At 32.6% G+C, this 23,198-nt stretch overlaps 1 protein-coding gene across 1 annotated transcript; it reads left to right on the top strand.

Moving 5' to 3' along the window:
* The first annotated feature begins 7,807 nt into the window (after positions 1 to 7,807).
* On the top strand, positions 7,808 to 9,685 carry LOC131602737 (berberine bridge enzyme-like 17). Its single transcript, XM_058874912.1, has one exon. It carries the CDS (start codon positions 7,862 to 7,864, stop codon positions 9,431 to 9,433), a length of 1,572 nt encoding a protein of 523 aa, XP_058730895.1. The 5' UTR covers positions 7,808 to 7,861; the 3' UTR covers positions 9,434 to 9,685.
* Positions 9,686 to 23,198: the final 13,513 nt, after the last annotated feature.

Raw genomic sequence — 23,198 nt, forward strand, 5'->3', positions numbered from 1 at the left:
ATATATATATATATATATATATATATATATATATATATATATATATATATATATATTTGAATTTTTTCGTAATTCACAACAAGATTCACAACATATATAATTTTTTTATAAGCATCTATCATATATAATTGATGCATATACTTTCACTTTCTTTCTTTTGAACTCTATTATGGGTTTGGGCCTTTTAGAATTAATCTTACAAATTCATCTTCTTGCAGACGTATCAATGGTTAGTAACACTGCCTCAGGAGTCAATCATCATCAATCAATCCAGGGCCGACCCAATCAATACAGAAGCCCCGTTCTAATTTTGAAAATGGGCTCAAATTTAAAATATAAATACAATTATAATAATTTAAAAAGACACATAAAAATTATATTTATGTATTAATCAATAATATATTTAATTAAAATTATTTTGAATTTTGATCTATCTCAATTTTTGTATGTATTGAATTTTTATTATAGCATTTTTTGATTTATTGAATTTATTTTATTTATTTCAATTAATATTTATGGGAAAAAATTGGACCTTTTAAAATTTGGGGCCCTAAAATTTGGGGCCCTGTGCTGTAGCACTTCCTGCAATCATATTTTAATACTTATGCACTCATATATAGAATAGTTTTATACTATTATTCAATAAAAAATTAATAAATTTTTAAATTATTGAAATATTTTCAAAATTTAATGTTAATTTAACAGAATATTTGTTGATGATTGGTTGTCATACATATTTTTTTTCTCCTTAAAAAATTTAATAAATTTAAAATACGTTAATTTTACCCGTAAACAATCAATACATGAATATGAACCCTCAACATGAGAAAAAACTCAAGAACAATATGAATATAAAAATCATGACTAGAAAATATAATTGAATATAATTGCAGTAGATTTAACAATAAATGTGAATCAGTGGGATCAGACCAATTTGGAAGCGCGTCCATGCAATTGAGATTTGAATAAGCAACCAAGCGTATTAAAAATAATAATTTTTTAAAAAATTTCAAACAAAAAAGGAAGAATATGGTGTAGATAATTTTATAAGTCAAGTCAAGCAGAAGAATTTGAATGAGCCACATATATATCAAATGATTATCGAATAATTTACATTCATGGAATAAAATTAATTAAAATTAGCCATCATTGACATTAATCAATTCATTTGGACATAAAACGAAACATTCTATCATTGACTTTTAAATTATTAAGCAAATAGAAAATAAATCCACATCCTTTAAGTTGAAACAAGGCAAAGAAAAATGGTTTGGTTTCCTACACGCAACAATTTGTATTGTCACAAAAATAAGTAAAATATTAACTTTATTTATTTTTTGATATTTTATTTAAAATGCAGTTTTAAAGTAAAATTAAACACAAATGTAATTTAATTTGACTTTCTGTATTTTATTTTCATAAACAACAACCAATTAAAATTATTTTACATCGTTCCAACCAAATAAATTAAAAGTTTGAATAATCTATAATATAAGAAAATTAATGGTTGTAGAAAAGTCAAAAATATCCTTATTTGATTTTTTGTCACCACATTAAAATTGTGGTTATTTGGCCTTTGCATAATAAAATACTTAATTTTATTATTAAAATAATACACCTCTCATATTTTATCAAACTTATCAAATCTCTCTTCATTTTCTATTGATTCAAATATTTTTGTAAATGATACCTAAACAAAAATGAAGTCTGTATACGGGAAAAAATCCATTATTTACGAAAAATGATATTTATGATCCAAATATTTTTTATTCAGAAATGGTATACGAGAAAAATCTACTATTGATCTAAATATCTTTATATACAAAATTTACTATTGATCCAAATACTTTTATAAATGATACCTAAACAAAAATGAAGTCTATTGATCTAAATATTTTTATATACGAAAAATGTTATTTAATTTCCAAATATTTCTTATTCAAAAATGACATAGGCCAAAACATCTATTATTGATCTAAATATATTTATATACAAATATTTTTGTAAATGAAACCTAAACAAAAATAATATTTATATAAGGAAAAAAATCTATTATTTACGAAAAATGGTATTTATGATTCAAATATTTTTATTCAAAAATGGTATACGGGAAAAAAAAATCTACTTTTAATTTATTTTTATATACGAAATTTATTATTGATCCAAATATTTTTGTAAATGATAACTAAACAAAAATGAAGTCAGTATACGGGAAAAAATTTATTATTGATCTAAATATTTTTATATACGAGAAATGATATTTATGATCAAATATTTTTGATCCAAAAATGGTATACGAGAAAGAATCTATTATTGATCTAAATATTTTTATATACGAAAATTTAATATTGATTCAAATATTTTAGTAAATGATACCTAAACAAAAATAATATTTGTATACGGAAAAAATCAATTATTTACGAAAAATGGTATTTATTACCCAAATATTTTTAATTAAAAAATGGTATACGGGAAAAAATCTATTATTGATTTAAATATTTTTATATACGAAATTTACTATTGATCCAAATATTTTTGTAAATGATACCTAACAAAAATGAAGTCTGTATAAAAAATCTATTCTTAATCTAAATATTTTTATATAGAAGAAATGATATTTATAATCAAATATTTTTTATCCAAAAATAGTATACGGAAAAAAATCTATTATTGTTCTAAATATTTGTATATACGAAATAATCAATTATTCATCTAAATATATTTTTTTTAACATTTTATTTAAAGTAAATGATGTATCCAAATGCGCGTAACCGAATAAAACCCGTGTTTTACTAGTTTTAGTTTATAAATTTAAAATATACTTTATAGTTTGTCTTAATTACATTTTTAGTTTATTTTTTACCATTAAAAGTTAAAATCTTTTTTGAAATATAGAAATAATTTGGTTATTTCAAAACATTTTTAATATAATATTAATAAAATTTTCAGTATTTATTTTGGAACAAAGATTTTCAAGAAAGATGAGTGAAATTGTTATTTATATCATACCATGTCTTTATATAGGCAACTAAAGCCCAGACCTAAGATTGCAAAATCTTGGCAAGCCCAGTAATAAAAAATACCAAAAATATTTTCCTTTCTTTCTCCTTTTCTCGCATAACAAGTAGAAGAACACAAGTAAATATCACGCTAATATTCGATCACAAAACTAACTAAATGGATCTAGTTGAGTACAACGGATGTGAGAATGGATCTAGTTGAGTACAACGGATGTGAGAGATGCTAATACATTCTCATTGCATAACCGACTCCCGAATCCTAATTTGGTTGCGATGATCATCTTATCCTTTGGGTGAAGTTACCGTGCATAGATAAAAATCTATGCACCGTGCATAGATTATTATGGACCCTTGGATCAAATTCTAGACATCAATTGTTATTACTCAATACTCAATACTCACCACTCAATACTCAATACTGGATTAAAGACATGATCCAATGGCTTATGTAGGCTTATGCATGGTGCATAAGAAAAATCCTTATGCATATTTGCCAAAGCCTTATCCTTTCTTTATGGGTTTTATCGATATTTTCTCATTCCTCTAGAATAAATAAAGTTCGGTGGTGACTCTGTTGTATTTCGAGCGTGCGATGCGCTCGCATATTTTTTGCACCGTGACAGCTTGTCACATGAGTTTGAATTTCATATTTTTGAGTACAACAACTTCATAATGCACTTTTCAGACCGTTTTTACAAATTTCACAATCATTAATCATCACTAAAGTGCACAAAAACTCCATTAATTCGTATTTTGGAAAATCAAGGTTTTGAGTATTCTTGAGCAACTCAAAAACACAAATTTGAAAATGCTCCAATCAAACTTGTTTCCATAAAAAAATTATACCAAAATGATTAACTTGTATTTACAAACGTGTTGCAATAATTAATTCCGTTCGATAACTCATTATATGACCAGATCGTTACAATTTTTGGCCAATGTAAATGATTGATTTTACATCTGTTTTGAGCTCCTTTTATGCGGTTTCGACCATGGATTTGGATTGGGTTCGTTTTTTGATCAATTTCGTGTATTCACTTGTCAAATTCCATAGAATTTTTGCGATTTTCATGATTTTTCATGGAGTTTCTTCCTCCAAGTTTCAATGCTAAACCGTGAGTGGGGGTTGGGGAAGATGAATTCTCCCCAAACCCCCTGCTTGCTACACATATCCTTGCGGGGCTTTCCTTTTTTGGTCCTAGAGCAAATTCTTCTCTGCACCTCCATTTTTCAACTAGTTATTTTTCTTCTTTTGTCTATTTTTTTTCTTGCTTTTCCATTTAGAATTAAGGTCTTAAGTCCATTTAGTAGTTTTATTCTTTCGCTCTTGTATTGATAGTGTGTCTCCCTCTCTTTTATTATTTCTTTTATATATTTTTTAATTTATTTTTAGTTTGTTTTATTTTATTTCCTTTAGTTGATGCTCAATCAATACTTGTTAATAAGTTTACTGACTATTTAAAACAATCTTTCTAAGTAAAATCAATCAAATATGCTTGATTAACATCAAGTAATTTTCATAATATTTTGTCACTCCTTGATCTAACACTTGATCAACATCAAGTGTATTTTCAACAAAAACCTTTCACCATCGAATTAAACTTTTTTTAAAATTAATTTCCAACAAATGTGAACCAAACACTTGATCAACATCAAGTCATTTTTTCAAACTCAATCAAATTATTTTCCATACAAACACCAAAATCAAACACTTGGTCAACACCAAGTTCTTTTTCCGTGTAATAAAAAAATTTCCAAAATATTTTCACAAACAAACATGTTTTATCCATTCTACTGCGATACAAAAAAAATGCTTAAGTCTCCTACATGCAAGCATACAAGCAACATTTAACCACTAGAATGCGATATAGATTCGCTCACTATAATGTCTTTCCCTCGCATAATCGACCACCGAATCTGAATTTGATTGCGACGACCATATTTTTGTTCTTTAAGAGTTTTATCGATATTTTTCCTTTCTTTTTGAAATAAATAAACTTCAATGACAACTATGTTGTATTTTAAACGTTGGTTACGCTCAAGTATTTTTCGCGTTGAAAACAAAGTGCAAAATGACTCTTTAATTATTATGGTTTAGTTTCTAAGTGACACATTTTTCAATTGACTTCTTAGTTGTTGTACCTTTATAGATGTTGTTTTTATTTTTAGGCTCTCCTTATGTGTTTTAGTGTTTGCTGTATTGAGCTCTTCATCTTTCCTTATATATATTGTTGGAAATTATTAATACTTAATAATATTTAATCACTATGGGTGTGTTCCAAAATGACAAGAAAAATATCTATGTGAAGTTTGTATTTTGAATATGAAAATAGGCAACACTTCGTGAGTGTTGCAATAGGCAGTTTGTAATTTGAATCAGAAATAGGCAACACTTCATGAAGTGTTGCAGAATGAAAACATGCAACTCTTGGTAAATGTTGCAATAGGCCAAACATTATAACTTTTGGAAAAGGAATTGATTCACGAAGGTTGATACCTTATGAAACAATACTAAAGTGGCCTATAAAAATCTCATTATGGATTTAGAAATCAATAACAAAAATTGTATATTTGAAAAGCCTATCATCTTCACTAAAATTCCAGACATTCTTTGCTACATCCGATTTTTCGCCGGTCTTACGCAAACTCGATAAAAGACTGACGCAAACTCGATAAAAGGCTGAGTTATCCTGGGTATTTCTGTGTTCCAACTTTAAGACATATCGAGAGTGCTTGAAATACTTATAAGGAAACTGGTTTCGTTCACGATTTAGCCTCGAACTATTTGATTTGAAATTGATATTTCTAACACACACACACATGGGTAGTGTACCTTCCACCAATCAGATGACGCCATTTAATTTTTGTGTATTTAATTATTTATTTTATAGAACAATTGTTTGATGTTTTCAATGCATTTTACACTAATGGCATATCATATGAGAATGTCATCTTTATATGAGAATGTGGAAATGAATCAAAATCATTGGATTTTAAAATAAATGGTGGAGATTATGGATGAATCTTTTATTTTCTCTCTCCTACATCATTTATTTCAAAATGTAAGAGAGAAAAAAAAGATTCACCCATAATCTCCACCATTTATTTTAAAATCCAATGGTTCAGATTCATTCTCACATTCTCATATGATATGTATATATATATATATATATATATATATATATATATATATATATATATATATATATATATATATATATATATATATATATATATATATATATATATATATATATATATATATATATATATATATATATATATTCCATTCCATTAAAAAAAAAAAACTCTCACGTCGTCCTTAAGGAGAAACCAAGATCTTCCAAAGAAAGAGAAATTGTACCCATAAAGACAAGGCATGCCTATAATAAAAATATACCAAACACAAAAGAGTCATATCAACATCAATGGTTGTTTTTTAGAGCTTCAAATACGTTATTAATACACCCATACATTAGAGCTAGACATTGCATTATTGTTATTATTTTTAACAAAGTAAAACTACATTTTACCATTAAAGTATTTTTTTTATAATAACATTATGTGATTAAATATTCGATACTTTAGGTTTTTTTAACGAGGATAAAATTAGTATTATGCTCTTTCATACAATATTTAAGGTTCATTTGATCTGATTTTGTAAAATTATTTAAATTTGAAAATCATAAACATTTTGTTTGATAGTCTAGTTTTACAAAATTATTTTTGAATACTATTCTTTATTTGAGATTTTTAAAGACCAAAAAATTAAAATAAATTTTAGAGTTTTTTATTTTTATTTTAATTTTGAAAATAAAAAATAAACAAGAAAAAGTGGTCCAATTTTTATTAATGACTAATAATAACCTTTTAAAAAATTGCATTATTTTCATTTTTATATTGTGAAATTTCTTTGACCGTCACAGAAACTAGAATTTTGTTATGACTGATTCTCCACCCGCCTAATAATGATAATAATTGATGATTTTGTCAAAATAATAAGTTGTTGTTTAAATTGTAGCCGCCTTTAGTTTTATTATTCCAGCTGCCTTGTGAAGTTAATTTGTAGTTTTAATAAAATAATAAGTTGAACTAAAATTTACTTATAATTTGAAATAAAAATTATATTTAATTAATGTGATTTTTAAAGTCTGTTTGAGAAAAATAGCAGTTAGTTGATAAACTAACTGATATCTTATAGTTTATGATTGATGATGGATGACTGATAACTTATAACTTATAAATATAGTTGAGATTGATAGCTGATAAACTAATTGAAATTTTTGATAAAATGAGTGGTTCAAACTAACTTATAATTATAAAATGACATATTAGATATTTAATAAATAATTATTTATTTTAAATTAAAATATATTATAAATAATAAAAATATATTTTTGTTCAAATAATAACGATAAAAAGAAAGAAAAAATGATAAGTTATAAACTAAAACGTTATTTGAAGTAACGTCAAAAAGAAAACTATAAACTAACAAAATAATCTATAAGGTCGTAATAAAAAAATCAATAGTAAATCAGTCTAAATTATTATATAAATTTATAATTTATAAGTTATAAATTCAAAAATATGTAACAGATACAATTAAGAGAAATATAAAAAAACTATAAAATACTTGAATTGATTTACAAAATAAAAAATTTAAGTAAACAAAATAAATTTGAAGCTTTCTTGTAAAGGACTCCTCTAACATATTTATTTCAATATAATATTAAGATCATCACGTTAGAAAAGTAAACGATATATCAATATAAATAGAGTAAAAGGATGCACAAAGAGAGGCACACCAAAATAGCAAACACAATTAATATACCATTGTAACAATGACGAAATCATCATTTCTCTTCACAGCCTTAACAATTCTCATGTCTATTTCAACTGCAATATCACAATCACCAGCTCAAAATTTTCTCACTTGTTTCTCTCATAATTCTCATGCTTCTAACGTAACTTACACACCAAACAACACCTCATTTTTAACCATCCTCAACAAGAAAATGTTTCACAAGAAATTTCAAACAGCAACAACACCAAAACCTTTGGCAATTATAACCGCAAAAGATGCTTCTCATGTCCAAGCAACAGTCATATGTGCCAAAAGTAACAATATCCAAATCAGAATCCGAAGCGGAGGCCATGACTATGAAGGTTACTCTTATGTATCAGACGTGCCTTTTGTTATACTCGACATGTTTAATATCAATTCAGTTGATATCAATTTACAAGAAGAAACGGCATGGGTTGATTCTGGTGCAACAGTGGGTAAGATTTATTACAACATTGCAAAGAAAAGCAAATCTCTTGCTTTCCCAGCTGGGGTTTGTTTTTCTTTAGGTGCTGGTGGCCATTTTTCTGGTGGTGGCTATGGAAATTTGATGAGAAAATATGGTCTTTCTGTTGATAATATCATTGATGCAATAATAGTTGATGCCAATGGTAACATTTTTGATAGAAAATCAATGGGAGAAGATCTCTTTTGGGCTATAAGAGGAGGTGGTGGTGCTAGTTTTGCTGTTATTCTATCATGGAAACTCAAATTAGTTCAAGTACCTTCACAAATTACTGTTTTCAATGTGAAAAGGAATGTTGATGAAGGTGCAACAGATGTTGTTTACAAATGGCAAATAGTTGCACCAAAATTGCATAAAGATCTTTTCATTAGAGTGCAACCTAATGTTGTCCAAATTGCTAATGGGACAAAAAATACAGTGCAAGTTAGTTTTATTGGTCAATTTTCGGGAACAACCGAAAGGCTTTTACGTTTGATTAGTAAAAGTTTTCCTGAATTAGGTTTGAAAAAAAGTGATTGTTTTTCAATGCCTTGGATTAATAGCACTCTTTTTGCGTATGGTCGACCAATCGGTACTCCCCTTGAAGCATTGTTGGAGGAACCCCAAGCGGGTTATTCCAAAGGTCAATCAGATTATGTGAAGAAGCCTATTCCAAAGGTAGCTTTAGAATCTATATGGAAAAAAATGATCGAAGGTGAGACTTTATTTATGCAATGGAATCCTTATGGTGGAAGAATGGGAGAGATATTGTCATCGCAAACTCCATTTCCCCATAGAGCTGGAAACTTGTTCAAGATACAATATTTTAATAGTTGGACTGATGGATCTCCTGAATCTATTGAACGTCATGTGAACTTTTCAAGGTCGTTTTATAAACTCATGACACCCTATGTTTCAAATTCTCCTAGGGAGACATTTCTTAATTATAGGGATGCTGATATTGGTGCCAATCATCCAAGTAATACAACCAAATTTGACACTGCTAGAACTTATGGAAGCAAGTATTTCAAAGGAAATTTCGAAAGATTGGTGAGTGTGAAAACCAAGGTTGATCCAGAGAATTTTTTCAGATATGAACAAAGTATACCTACTAGGACATATTGAGGTGATAAAATGTTGTGTTGTACTATGAATTTATAAAAATAATTTTATGAAATAAATATTAGGAAATAAATGGGAAAAATAAAAAATATATTAATTCACATACTTTCTTAGCCTTGTAACCCATTATAAGTTATTGCATTGTTGTAATTTCTTTAATATGTTTCTTTATTTAAGTCATTTTAATTTAAATTATAGTCAAGAAATTTATAGTTGTATGTTCTTTCGTAATATTGTTGCTTTAGTTAATGGTTGAATGATGTTTAAGCAAGGGTCCCTCTTTTAATTTTTAGATTCTTTTCCTTGTTGCTAGCTATAAGTATTATTAATCTCACTTTTACAATCTTCATCTTATGATTCCATATGTTTGATGTTGGTGGCTTTAAGAGATATACTTTTCCTATTCTTTTTGTTATCTTCTTCATCATCAGCAAGTCTTTTCAGCTTCATCTCATGTTGTTGCAATTTTCCAAATAGAGTATGTGTGTCCATAATCTTAAAATTCTTTATTTCACAAATCGTAGTGGTTTTTGTTTGCCAATTGTGATTTAAGCATCTAAGAATTCTTATGACTAATTCTTCATTTGAGAATGTTTTCCCCAAAGTTTTTATATGGCTCATGATATGAGTGAACCATGTTTGCATTTGATTTATGTTCTCTTTATGTTTCATTCTCAAAAGTTCATACTCATGGGTTAATGCGCCCAACCTTGCCTTGTTCATGTCAATATTACCTTCCTAGGTGATTCGGAGGATGTCCCGCATTTCTTTAGCAGTTTCGTAGTGAGAAACTCGTAAGTATTCATCAAGACCATAAAGGCGTCCTACACCTCCGACCATACAAAGCTTCAAACGGAGCCATACCAATACTCGAGTGAAAACTATTATTGTAGGTAAATTCGATCAAGGGTAGATAACTATCCCAAGCACCGCCTTTTTCCAACACACAAGCACGTAACAAATCTTCTAGTGATTGAATAGTTCTTTCCGTCTGTCCATCCATCTGCGGATGATAAGCATAACTCAATCTCAGCTTAGTACCCAAAGTCTTCTGCAAACCTTCCCAGAATTTGGATGTAAACCTTGGATCTCTATCTGACACGATACTCGAAGGAATACCATGTAAACTCACTATCTTCTCAATATACAATTGAGCCAGCTTCTCCATCGGATAATCCATTCTCATTGGTATAAAGTGAGCAGACTTCGTCAACCTGTCTACGATAACCCAAATGGCTTCACAGTTCTTCACCGTCCTTGGCAACCCAGAAACAAAATCCATAGATATACTATCCCACTTCCATTTAGGAATAAATAACGGTTTCATAGCTCCATACGGCTTCTGATGCTCAATCTTTGACTTAAGGCAAGTCAAACAAGCATAGACAAATTCAGCTATTTCCTTTTTCATTCCAGGCCACCAAAACAACTTCTTTAAGTCATAATACATCTTGGTAGCACCAGGATGAATACTCAATCCACTACGATGTCCTTCCTCGAGAATACTCTTCCTCAATTCAGCAACATCAGGAACACAAACACGATTGCCAAACCTCATAATACCGTTCTCGTCGATTCTGAATTCACCTCCCTTGCCTTGGTTAATCAGAGTCAACTTATCAACCAACTCAACATCAGTCTTCTGACCCTCTCGAATATCTTCCAGAATACCACTAGTCAGCTTCAGCATACCCAACTTAACACTGATAGGAGTGTTTTTGCATACCAAACTCAAATCTCTGAATTGTTCAATTAAATCCAATTCTCTCACCATCAGCATAGACATATGCAAGGACTTCCTACTCAAAGCATCGGCAACCACGTTTGCTTTACCCGGATGGTAATTCAGCCCAAAATCATAATCCTTGAGGAACTCTAACCATCTTCTTTGCCTCATATTCAGCTCTTTTTAATCAAAGAGATACTTCAGGCTCTTGTGATCACTAAATACTTCAAACCTCGAACCATACAGATAATGCCTCCACAATTTCAACAGAAATACCACTGCTGCCAACTCTAAGTCATGAGTCGGGTAATTTCTCTCATGCACTTTGAGTTGTCTCGACGCATAAGCGACTACCTGTTGAATCTGCATCAGTACACCTCCTAATCCCATCAATGAAGCATCACAATAAACAACAAAAGATTCCGCCGGGTTCGGCAAAATTAAGATCGGCGCACTAGTCAACCTCTTCTTCAACTCTTGGAATCCTTCTTCACATTTCGAATCCCAGATGAATGCTTGACCCTTCCTAGTAAACTTAGTTAACGGCAACGCTAGCTTTGAAAAACCTTCAATGAACTTTCTATAATAACTCGCAAGACCAAGGAAACTACGGATTTTGGAAACTGACTTCGGAGCTTCCCATTGAGACACTGCTTCTACTTTCGTTGGGTCAACGGCAATACCATATTTAGAAATTACATGCCCAAGAAAGCTTACTTCACTTAGCCAAAACTCACACTTTGACAGTTTCGCATAAAGTTTCTTTTCCTTCAATAGTTCCAATACCACTCTTAGATGCTCTGCATGCTCTTCTTCACTCTTAGAATATATTAGAATATCATCGATAAATACTACCACGAACTGATCCAAGTAAGGATGGAAGATCCTATTCATATACTCCATGAAAACCCCTGGCTCATTAGTTACTCCAAATGGCATCACTGTATATTCGTAATGACCATACCTCGTTCTAAATGCCGTCTTTTGAATATCGTCCGTCTTCACCCGAATCTGATGATATCCCGACCTCAAGTCAATTTTGCTGAACACGCTCGCACCAACCAGTTGATCCATTAAATCATCAATCCTCGGTAATGGATACCGATTCTTGATAGTAACTTTATTCAGTTGCCTATAATCCACACACAATCTCATAGAGCCTTCTTTCTTCTTTACCAACAACACCGACGCACCCCACGTTGACACACTAGGACGAATGAATTCTTTTTCCAGCAATTCTTCTAATTGACTTTTCAACCCAGCTAACTCAGATGCCGACATACGATACGGCGCCATCGACACAGGACTGGTTCCAGGAACTAACTCAATAGCATATTCCACCTCCCTCTCTGTCGGTAACTCTCTTACATCTTCTGGGAATTCACATACTACCGGTAAGTCACTACTCACCGCTTTCTTTTTCACTTCCATCGATGCAGTCAACATAAACACGGCAGCCCCATCCTTCATTGCTTCATCCACTTGTCTAGCCGTCATTGCTTAATCCTCAACACTGACATCTTCAGAAAAAATAACCGTCTCCGTGAAACAGTTGATATGAACCCGATTAAATTGCAACCAATTCATGCCCAGGATAACATCAAGTTGTTCCAACGGAAGGCACACTAAGTCCATTCCAAATTCTCTACCAAAAATATCAATTAGACAGTTCAAACAAGCAAACGAAGTAGTCACTGAACCCGGCGCAGGAGTGTCAATGATCATACTTCCATTAATATCAGATATTTCCAAGTTCAGGCGTTTAGCACAATCCAACGAAATAAACGAGTGAGTTGCTCCAGTATCTATTATTGCAATTAAAGGAGTGCCATGGATAAAACACGTACCTTTAATCAATCGATCCTCTAGAGTAGTCTCTGAACCTAATAAAGCGAAAACTTTACCCCAGCTTGATTCTTCTTTGGCTTAGGACATTGTGGACTAATATGACCTTCTTCACCGCAGTTATAACAAGTCACAGTCTTTCCTTTGCACTCAACGGCAATGTGGCCTGCCTTACCACACCTGTAGCACTTCTTCTCTTCACTTTTGCACTCGTGAACGCGATGCCCAGGTTCTCCACACTTAAAGCACTTAACAGGGGCACTAGAGTCTCCCCCACTAGGCTTCCTCCAACCTCTAGCTTTTTGATTACCTCTACCATATGGCTTACCACGGTCCATAGGCTTCTTCCCCTTTTTGTCAACTAACTCGCGAGAGTGAGATGACTTCAGCTTGAGATTATCCTCTTCATAGATTCTACTACAATCTACCAAATCAGTAAACCGACGAATCCTTTGATACATGATACCCTGCTTAATCTCATCACAGAGACCATTCTCGAACTTAACACACTTCGAAAATTTGCTCGCTTCATCATTGTTATAGTGGACATAGTACTTAGCCAGCTGAACAAACTTTGAAGCATATTCCGGTACCGTCATGTTACCATGTGTCAGCTCCAAACACTCAACCTCCTTCCTGCCCCGAACATCCTCAGGAAAGTACCTCCTCAGGAATTCTCGCTTGAATACAGCCCAAGTAATTGCTACACCGGCAGCTTCAAGTTCATCCCTACTAGCTATCCACCAATCATCAGCTTCTTCAGACAGCATGTGAGTACCATACCTCACCTTCAGATTTTCAGCACCATCGATCACTCGGAAAATCCTTTCAATTTCCTTCAGCCACCTCTGAGCGCCTTCGGGATCATGCGTGCCTTTGAACAACGGAGGATTGTTCCTCTGAAAACTGTTCAGCTGCCTGTCAGCACCAATACCAGCTCCATTGGCATTCCCTCCCAACACACCAGCAATCATGCCCAGAGCCTCAGCAACCGTGTCGTCGTTTCTTCCTCCTCTTCCGGCCATTGTTCTGCTAAATATAAAACAATATTCATTAGAACAAGAAGTATCGATAGTGTCAACCTTACACTAATCGCATACGAGGGATTAACCGACACTAAGACTCTGACCCAACGACCGATTATGCTCTGATACCACTATTGTAACACCCTTCTAAACCCCGCGGAAAATTAACATTAATTAGAGTAAAACATGAAAAAGGGTATTACAACTCCAATAAAATAAACAAATATTCATGTCATGCCATAAAAGGAACGATAAACCAAAATTATCCAAATAAAATGTTAACACAGCAGAATATTCTTAACATCTGAATAATTAAACATCCGGAGTCGGAGACTCGTAATCCAACCATAAAACCATAAACAAAACAAGAGTTTATCAGTTATCCCTAAATAACGTTCCCAGTGTTACACGACCAGAGCATGACACAGACCCAACTGACTCTAATGAACTACTTGACGAGCTAATCCTCACCAAGTACAAAAGCTACTCCTCAATCTGAAAAATAACAACAGTAAGGGTGAGTCTCATTCGCATTTAATCAATGTTATAAGATATAAATAATAAAATATCAATGACATATTATTCACCCAATTACAGTTATGATCATATCCACCACAACATAATTAATCACAACAATTACACAATCATCACATATTATAACATTGGACAATCTTCCATTCATGTTATAATAATACAAGTAGCCTAATGCAATGCAACTATATGCATGTGGTACCAAGCATGGGATAGCCCATCTCACCGATCCACCACCATAAATATTCGGCTACTTCTCTCACTAATTCCGCACAATGGGAGTTAGCTACCGCTGTCCCACCACCATAAGGGATACAACCCACAACATGATTATGAAATGCATGCATGACATACAACATGCTAATCATCAACACCAATCAACTGAATATCATAATCATCAACCAATGCAACAAAAAATAGCCACACATAGTTATGCTATTTCTCAATCATCACAACATATATTTAACATCAGCAATATATGTATAGTAATCATCAATCACAACCACGGCATTGTAACAGATAAGGCATTCACCAATGTACTTGTACGCATAAACCATCACAACCAAATAAAATCGAGTGTTTTTAAAATAAAATCTAATCATGACTCAAAACACCATTTTATTGTATAAATCATTTAATTAGCTTCACCGTGCTCAAAACGGCACTAAAATCCGACTTACGGTTTGAAAGATATGGGTTTTAGAAAATAAAATAATTTTTCAAAAAAGCATCAGTGGTAACCGGTTACTGAAACCAGGGTAACCGGTTACTGACTTTCAAAATAACCCCCACGCTGTTTTTTGTATGGGTAATCGGTTACTGCCCTTTCGGTAACCGATTACCGACTCACAAAATGTCATCCCTGCTGTTTTTACTATGAGTAATCGATTACCCACCCTTTAGTAACCGATTACTTCGAGTCTGCAACCCAAAATCACCATTTTTACAGCACCTGTACCAAATCCAAACCATACCAGAACGTACCATAATGTATTGCAATATCAAACAGCATCAACAAACACAATTTGACATGTTTATAATTCATTTCAAACACCCAAATACTACCATACTTAATCAATGCAAACAATTCAACAATTCTTCCAAAACCTAACATCCTAAAACCTAAACATAACCCAATTGACACAAACAACATGCTCAATCTATCCTACTATCTATAATCCCATAATAGAAGTTAAACGGAAGAGTCCCCCCTTACCTGAAGGTTGATTCTTCGTTCTTCCTCGTGTCGCACTTCCTCGCTTCTCTGCTCTTTCACGTTCAGACTTCTCTTCTCCTTTTTGGTTCTCTTCCCACAATTCCTTTTTTTTTGTCTATTTTATGAAAATAAGCTTATCATTAGCAATGGGTTTCACAACTGACACCCCCTTCTACTAAAAGCGACACTGACCCATTAGCCTCATTATTCCATTTTTCTCAATTAACTCAAATAATTCTAATATTTAATCCAAAAATTAATTAAATTAAATAAAGAATTTTATGGGGTGTTACACATTCCTTCTATGAAGAACTTCATTTTCTCTTTCCATAATCCATATCCTTCTCCATTAAAGGATGGGGGTTTGGTTAGTGAATACCTTGAAGTCATCCTTCCACCTGAGATAATTAGTCCTTAACAAGTGTTAGAATCTGATTTCACTTGTTGAACAAGTGACCTCAAGCACAAGAGAGGGTGATTTGTGGTTTTAGAAAAGTGTGGATATTTTTCTCTTTCCCCATTAAGTTCGTGTTAGTAATATTTTTAAGTAGTAAAGCGTAACGGAAATAACATAAATAAATTATATTGCACAAAATTAAAGAGGATAAAGATAGAAAGATTGCACCAGAGAGTTATCCAGGTTAGACAAAATGTTTGCTTATTCTTGTCCCCAAGAGTTCTTATTGAGATTTTCCACTATAGACTTGTGAGGTTTTATCGGTTATGCCCACAAACCTTAATACAATATGACCTTTTGAATTTGAACAAACTTGTTCTCAACCTATGGACAACTTTTACCCAAGATCAAAGATTTTCACCGGATAAGCTTCATAAACTAACAACATATATCTATGGTTGATCACAAAGACGAAAACTTAATTTCTTAAAGGTATTGTACCCTTAAGACTATCAAAGACCAACATAACCACTAACATAAATTCTCCTCACAAATAATATTTCACTCCAATGCACTAAGGCAACCAGAAGTGAAGAAAGAAAATTTGAAGAGAGAGAATGAGAGAACATAGAGAGATAAATTCCAAACATATATGAAAATGTTGGAAAGTGGCATAATTTTATGTGAGGGAAACCTCCCTTTATATAGTAGTTGGAATCACTAAAAAAGAAAAGAATTTGTGGGCCTCGTTAATTATTTAATCGATTAAATTAAATGAATTGGTCGTTGTGATTCTCAAAATGAAAGATTGTGATATAGATCTCTTGTCATTGTTTAGCAGTTGTAAAAAAAAAAATTTGGTGTAAGTTTGATCTTTTCTAATCGACTAAATTAGACAAAATTTCCCCTCAAGTCATTTCTAGAGCTCCTAAGTTATTTGACACAATTTCCAAGACATTTTTAAATGTTTTTCGGTTAGGAAAAGTGTTTTGTGTGTGTGTGTGAGTTACCTTAGTACTTTTAAGCTACTACCTTATTTTTACAGTACTCAATTCACTCAAACAAACTGGCATACAAGACTTGGAGAGCTTTCACACCTTTCCCCACACAGGCTTCGGGAATTTGGGGACTGGCGTGACTGCTGCATAATTCTGGTTTTTCTGTCATCCGCTAAGCAGAAGACACGCTGCTAAGCGACCATAAAAAATGCAGAAAAAAAATCAGGTGGGCCAGTGGATCTGACCCGGCCCAGAAAGTTTGAAAAACAAGTTATGAGGGGCTGGGCGGACAGAAACCCTAGCCACCTCATTTTCACCCAAAAGAAAACCTAAGTTCCCAAATCTCCTCTCTTCTCCTAACTCAAGCCTTGCATCCACCATTAGAAGGAAGAATTTGTTCATTTATGCTTTCTACTTTCTAATTTCTTCAATTGTTCTTGCAAGGTTAGTGTTCATCTTTATTTTCTTTTCCAAAGCTGACTGCTTTTCTGTTAGTGAAGTATATAGAATCATAGTATGTAGTCGTGTGATATGTTTATCATTTGTGAATGGATCTTTGTTTTTAAAAAGAAATTTAAGGAAAATATGGCAAGAATCCAAGTTTTTGTGAAAATTAGGGTTAGTTTAGTGTTAGGATATTAGTTAGTGTAGTTATCATTATTTGTTACTGTCTTGAAGCAGGGAAGTATAGAACAAGGTTTGAATTTTGCAGGTTTTAGCAGACTGCATTTCTGCAGAATTTTTCTGAGAAATCGCAAGTCCGTTAAGCGGACATCACCCCGCTAAGCGGCTGCTGCTGATGACAAATTTTTTTTCTGTTTCTGTTATGCTTCAGTCCTCCTATTTTTGATTCAACACCGCTAATTGGCTATGTTTGATTAGAATGTAATGTGTTTTAACAGTGTGGTGTTGTTTTATTGTTGTGATTTGCAGATGACTTCTCGCCAAAGCTGAAGCAAAAGAGGTCGATTTCCAGGCTCTAGTTCTGGACAAGCTCCTGTTCCCGAAGCACCCCAACTTGATAGCAACAGGTTCTTGAGTGCGGAACATCAAGAGTGGTTTGGCAGATTGTTTGGAAGGAAAATTTTCCCGGAAAAAATCTTTGACCTCAAGCCTAATGGTGAGTTTAGGCAATTTGTGGAGAACATATGCACAACCGTAGGTGGGATGTTCTTCTTCAACCTGAAACTCGTATTAATGTGGATATTGTGAGGGAGTTCTATGTGAATGCTATGCCGACGGAAGATTCGAGGTATGCGCGCAAAACGGTTGTGAGAGGAAGAGTCATTTCATTCGACCGTGCTGCCATTAGTTCTTACCTTGGTAATCCAATGCCCCCTCCTGAAAATGGTCGTTGTGAGTATGTGAGGATGACGAGAGCAAGACAATGGAATATGGAAGAAGTAGGAGAGGCCCTTTCTTTTCAGAGTCATGGTTTTTCTCTTAACCCGATTGGCATACCGGTAAAGATGGACCGAGGGAACATTAATCAGATGGCTCAACTCTACCTGACCTTGCTTTTGAACAACTTGAAGTCGAAGAGCCACAACAGTAGTCTCACACTAACTAACTCTTGTTTGTTATTTGCTATGATGACAGGTGTTGAGATTGACATTGCTCAGATTATTTCTGAAGAGATGCGAGAGGTGGCTTCTAGTGGGCACAGTTTAGGGAGTCGACCTGCTGGTTAACTTCCTTATCCCGGCTTGATTATGGGATTGTGCAGGAGGGCTAGGGTGGAGATTCCAGAGGAGGTTCAGATGGCCATTACTAGTAGGGTGGATGAGAGCTATGTTGCTCAACTTTGTTCTCCAAGGACTAGGGGACGTTATCAGCCACAACCTGAAGCAGTAGCTCCTCCTGCCAACCAAGCTAGGTATAATCAACAAATAGCGTGCAGGTACAGCTGGGTTTATATGGATGCCTTGCGAAGGTCGGAAGCCACCATTCACGACTCCTTGCATCGTTTATACCTGAAGATGAACGATCCTTCTAGTGTGACATCTTTCACTACAAATGAGCAGTATGAGGCCATTTGTAACTATCCGGAGGATAGGCCATTCTTTAGGGATGGAGGAGGAGTGAATGAGGAAGGAGCGAATGAGGAGGAAGGTGATGAAGGAAACCAAGAAGGGGAGGAAGACGGTGATGAGTGATGATACCTATTTGGTGATATTGTTGTGTTTTATTGTGTTTTGTCAGTTTAATTATTAGTAGTTTAATTTCTTTTGTTGAAGACTTTATTTTGAGTTGAAATTGTTGTTACCATCCTTAGGGATGTGGGTTTTTTTTTTGTAATGGGGTAGAAAATGATGCTACTAAGACTCCTTTGAGGCATTTGCCATTGGCAATTTGTCTCTAATATATTATATCATATTAGGTGTGTGTTTATATTTTTTGTTTTTGTTATATTGTTAAGTTTGTTTAGTTATATAATATAGTTATATTAAGTATAATTATATAGAATAATAGTGCTAATAATAGTATAATAGTACTAACAATAGTAGTATTTATATTAAGAAAATTTTTGTTTTTTGTCCTTGTGATTAATAGAAAATACTCAAGCAAGAAAATTGTCATTAAAGAGTTGTAACATCAAAGTTGGATGGTGATGATAATGCTCTTGATGCGGTGCATGCTAAGGTAACGATTTTCTTGCTTTGTAGATATTAGTGTGAATATGATTTAGGTGCTTTATACAAAAACTTGTTATCACTTTGCATTTGAAAGATTTTGTTCATATTTGAATCAAGTTAGGATATAACTACATAAGTGAGAGAACTTTCCATTGTATACTATAAATTTTTGTGTGTGCTAGCAATTTGTTTTAACTTGGACGATTCATGCTTAATCTGCTTTGTTTGAAGTGTTAGAACTTAGAAGCGATCGAGGCAATTTTTTTGTAATACGAGAAAAACCACCTTCCAAAAAGGCCACATGTGAGAGTATGATCATTTGAAACTAATTTTGAGCCTTAAATTTTGATTTTGCTAAGTGGGTCGCGTGAGAACCGACAAACTAGTAAGTAAACCCCCTTATTGAGTTTGTTGAAGAAAAGAAAAGAAAGAAAACTTTTGACTCATTTAAAAAATATTTTCTTTGGTAAACACTTAACCCAATTACACTTAACCTTTAATGAAGAGCATAATTGTGTTGATTTGTTGAATTGTTCAAAGTTGGGGAGAGGAGTTTACTTGAGAAAAAGAAAGAAAGGAAATGGTGGTATAATAGAACAATGCATTCATAACAAAGAAAGAATGAAAAAGAAAAGAAAATTTCAATAGGATGAAACAATCAAAAGACAAAAGAAAGAATGCATTGTAGTGTTTAAAAATCAAAAGGGAGAAACAAGAATGTTTGTGTAAATTTTGTAAATGAATAAATGCTCTTCATGCTATTGTCCCTTTTGATTCATTGGCCGTGTAGAAATGTCACTTGTTTGGAACCGAGCCAAGTTACAACCGAAAAAGTCCTCGAGATCTTTGTTTCTATCATTTTTGTTACTTAGCTTAGATGAATGTATGAATTGTCTTGAATGTGCACAATTGCTAGGGGAGAGTGATAAGTCCTTTGTGCTAGCATGATTATAGCACTTTGTCCTTCGTATTTGAAGTTGATTGTAGGTAATTCAAGTTTGAACATCATTTTGATAAATGCAAGGGTGGTGAAGTGTTTGTATTTAGAACTTAACTCATATTCATGTTTTGATCTTGTACAAGCAAGGGATGGTTATGGAGCATGCATGTAAGTCAAGTTTGAACCATTCTCTTTATGTTGCTAACCTTGTAAATATAATTTTGTGTGCTTGTTGAGTTGTTCTTGTTTGAGGACAAACAAAGGTCAAAGTTGGGGAGAGTTGTTAGAATCCAAAATGTGGATAGTTTGTTGATAACTTTTGTGGTATTTCGATAACTTTTCTCATTACTTTCAATATAATTACGGTTCATAATCATGTAAATAAATAAAATCAAGTTTAGTAGTAAATATAGTATTTATTAGCTTTTCTTATGCATTTTGTAGGTATTTTGCAATGTGAAAAGTTTTGGAAGATAGAAGGGCAATTTGGAGCAAGAATCAATGCCAATTGAAGAAGAGTTGTTCAGCAAGGGCCGCTCAGCGGTGTGTAAGCGCGCTTTCCAGTGGCGAGAGAAAATTTGTGTTCAGCTAGTTCTGCTAAGCGGCCTCAGCCCGCTTAGCGGACCCTTGCGTGGAAGAAGATATTTTAAGTGGTCCGCTTAGCGACCGTCTATGCGCTAAGCAGAGGTACTTTTTCAAGGGACTACTTTTAGGCACTTTGAGATATTTTCAAGGAAGAGTCTTATCTTTGTGAACATAGAACAACCAAGAACATTCTAGGGAAAGAGAGAAGAGAGAAAAAAAACTCATTTCCATTCAAGATTTCTTAAGCATCTTTCTACATCATCTTTGGATTTTCATGCTAGGAGATCTTGTTTTGATGTTTGTTGTTGAATCTATGGAGAGCTAAACTTCTCATGTGTCAAGATTAGAGGTAGTTAGCTTGTATATTATGTATTCAGCTTGATCTTTTGTATATGAACCTTGTTGATGATTAATATATGGTGAATATCTTTGTATTCAGGTTTATATGTTGTTTTGATACACTATTGAGAGATATGTTTCAAATCTTGACCTAAAGGGTATTCATCTGTCAATAATCAAACTCTAGAGATAGATTTGTGAGTTGATAATCACTTGTATCAGACTTTAAAGGTTATTATGTCAATTGTCGGCATGAGAGATCATCTGACGGTTAATATAATAACAATCACGATACTGCTTTAGAGATAAACGGTATCGAGAGGATACGTGGTTGTATTAATCATTGATATGTTCATATACATAATCATCACAGTTTATACAAAAGCAAGCTAATGAAAACTAATCTTGACATAGTTTTACCAAACCGTTTTTAAACCCAAAGTTTTTGTCTTTAATTTCTTTTCATGCTATTTAGATCATATGATACTAAACACTTCCAAAATCTTAACTCAAAACATACTAAGCTGTAGAACAGCGGTAATATCGCATCAATCCCTGAGGAGACGATAATAGAAATACTTATCCTATGCTTTCTAACATTTATCCAAAACATTATATTATTTACACTGAATATTTATGTAAATATATATAACAATTTGAATCTGATTAATCGTCATTAGTGTTAGTGAAAAGCAGATGTTGGATTCTTATTTCATTGAAATGGTGGGGAAGATAAAATGTTGGGTGAAATATATTCTAGATCCCTTTTGCATTTATTTATTTGTGATGTCAAAAAAGAAAAGGGCTAGTAAATTGAATTAATATATGATTATTGATGAACACCGTAAAAAATGATTATTGAAGAACACAAACCTTAAATCCAATTTATTTTCTGCTCTTGCAATCCATTGTAGAGAACTTCACCAAGTTTTTTACGCTTCAAAGTTTTCATGTTATATGTTTCAATAACAATTATTGATATTAAGATTGCTTTTATAATAGATGTCTATTAGGTTTCACACGGATTACTAATGGAAGTATCTTGAGCGTTGATACTCATGAAATAGACAACAAAGATTTATTTAGGGACAATGATTAATATCCTCAATAATCACGCCAAAAGTATACCTCCGGTTTCTAACAAAATCTGAGGTGAAAGGTGAATAGGCTTTTTTTTAACATTACATTGTTTACGCGGAATATTAAATTACATTATTATAACAAATGTAGTGTTATCACAGTAGCTTTTATTCTTGGAGAGCAACATCCAACTTCTAAGGTTCTAAGGATTCATGCATCTAACTTCTAAAGAGTTATTTGTTCCAATATGGAGTTATCTGATCCAATCATTGAAAATGTTTTTTCTGCACTTGCAATCCATCATAGAGAACTTGAAAAATAAAATAAAATAAGTAACACCTCTGATTTAGAAAAAAAACAAGGTAATAAGTTCAAAGAAAAAAATGGTAAATGATAAAAAAAAATTAAAAGTAACATGTCATAATTCCATTTTATTTTTTTTACTAGTTA

Source organism: Vicia villosa, linkage group LG5 (assembly GCF_029867415.1).
Source record: "Vicia villosa cultivar HV-30 ecotype Madison, WI linkage group LG5, Vvil1.0, whole genome shotgun sequence".
NCBI classification, from domain to species: Eukaryota; Viridiplantae; Streptophyta; class Magnoliopsida; order Fabales; family Fabaceae; genus Vicia; species Vicia villosa.

Coding starts and splice junctions, on each gene's coding strand:
- LOC131602737 (XM_058874912.1), top strand. CDS start 7,862: ATGACGAAATCATCATTTCTCTTCACAGCCTTAACAATTCTCATGTCT.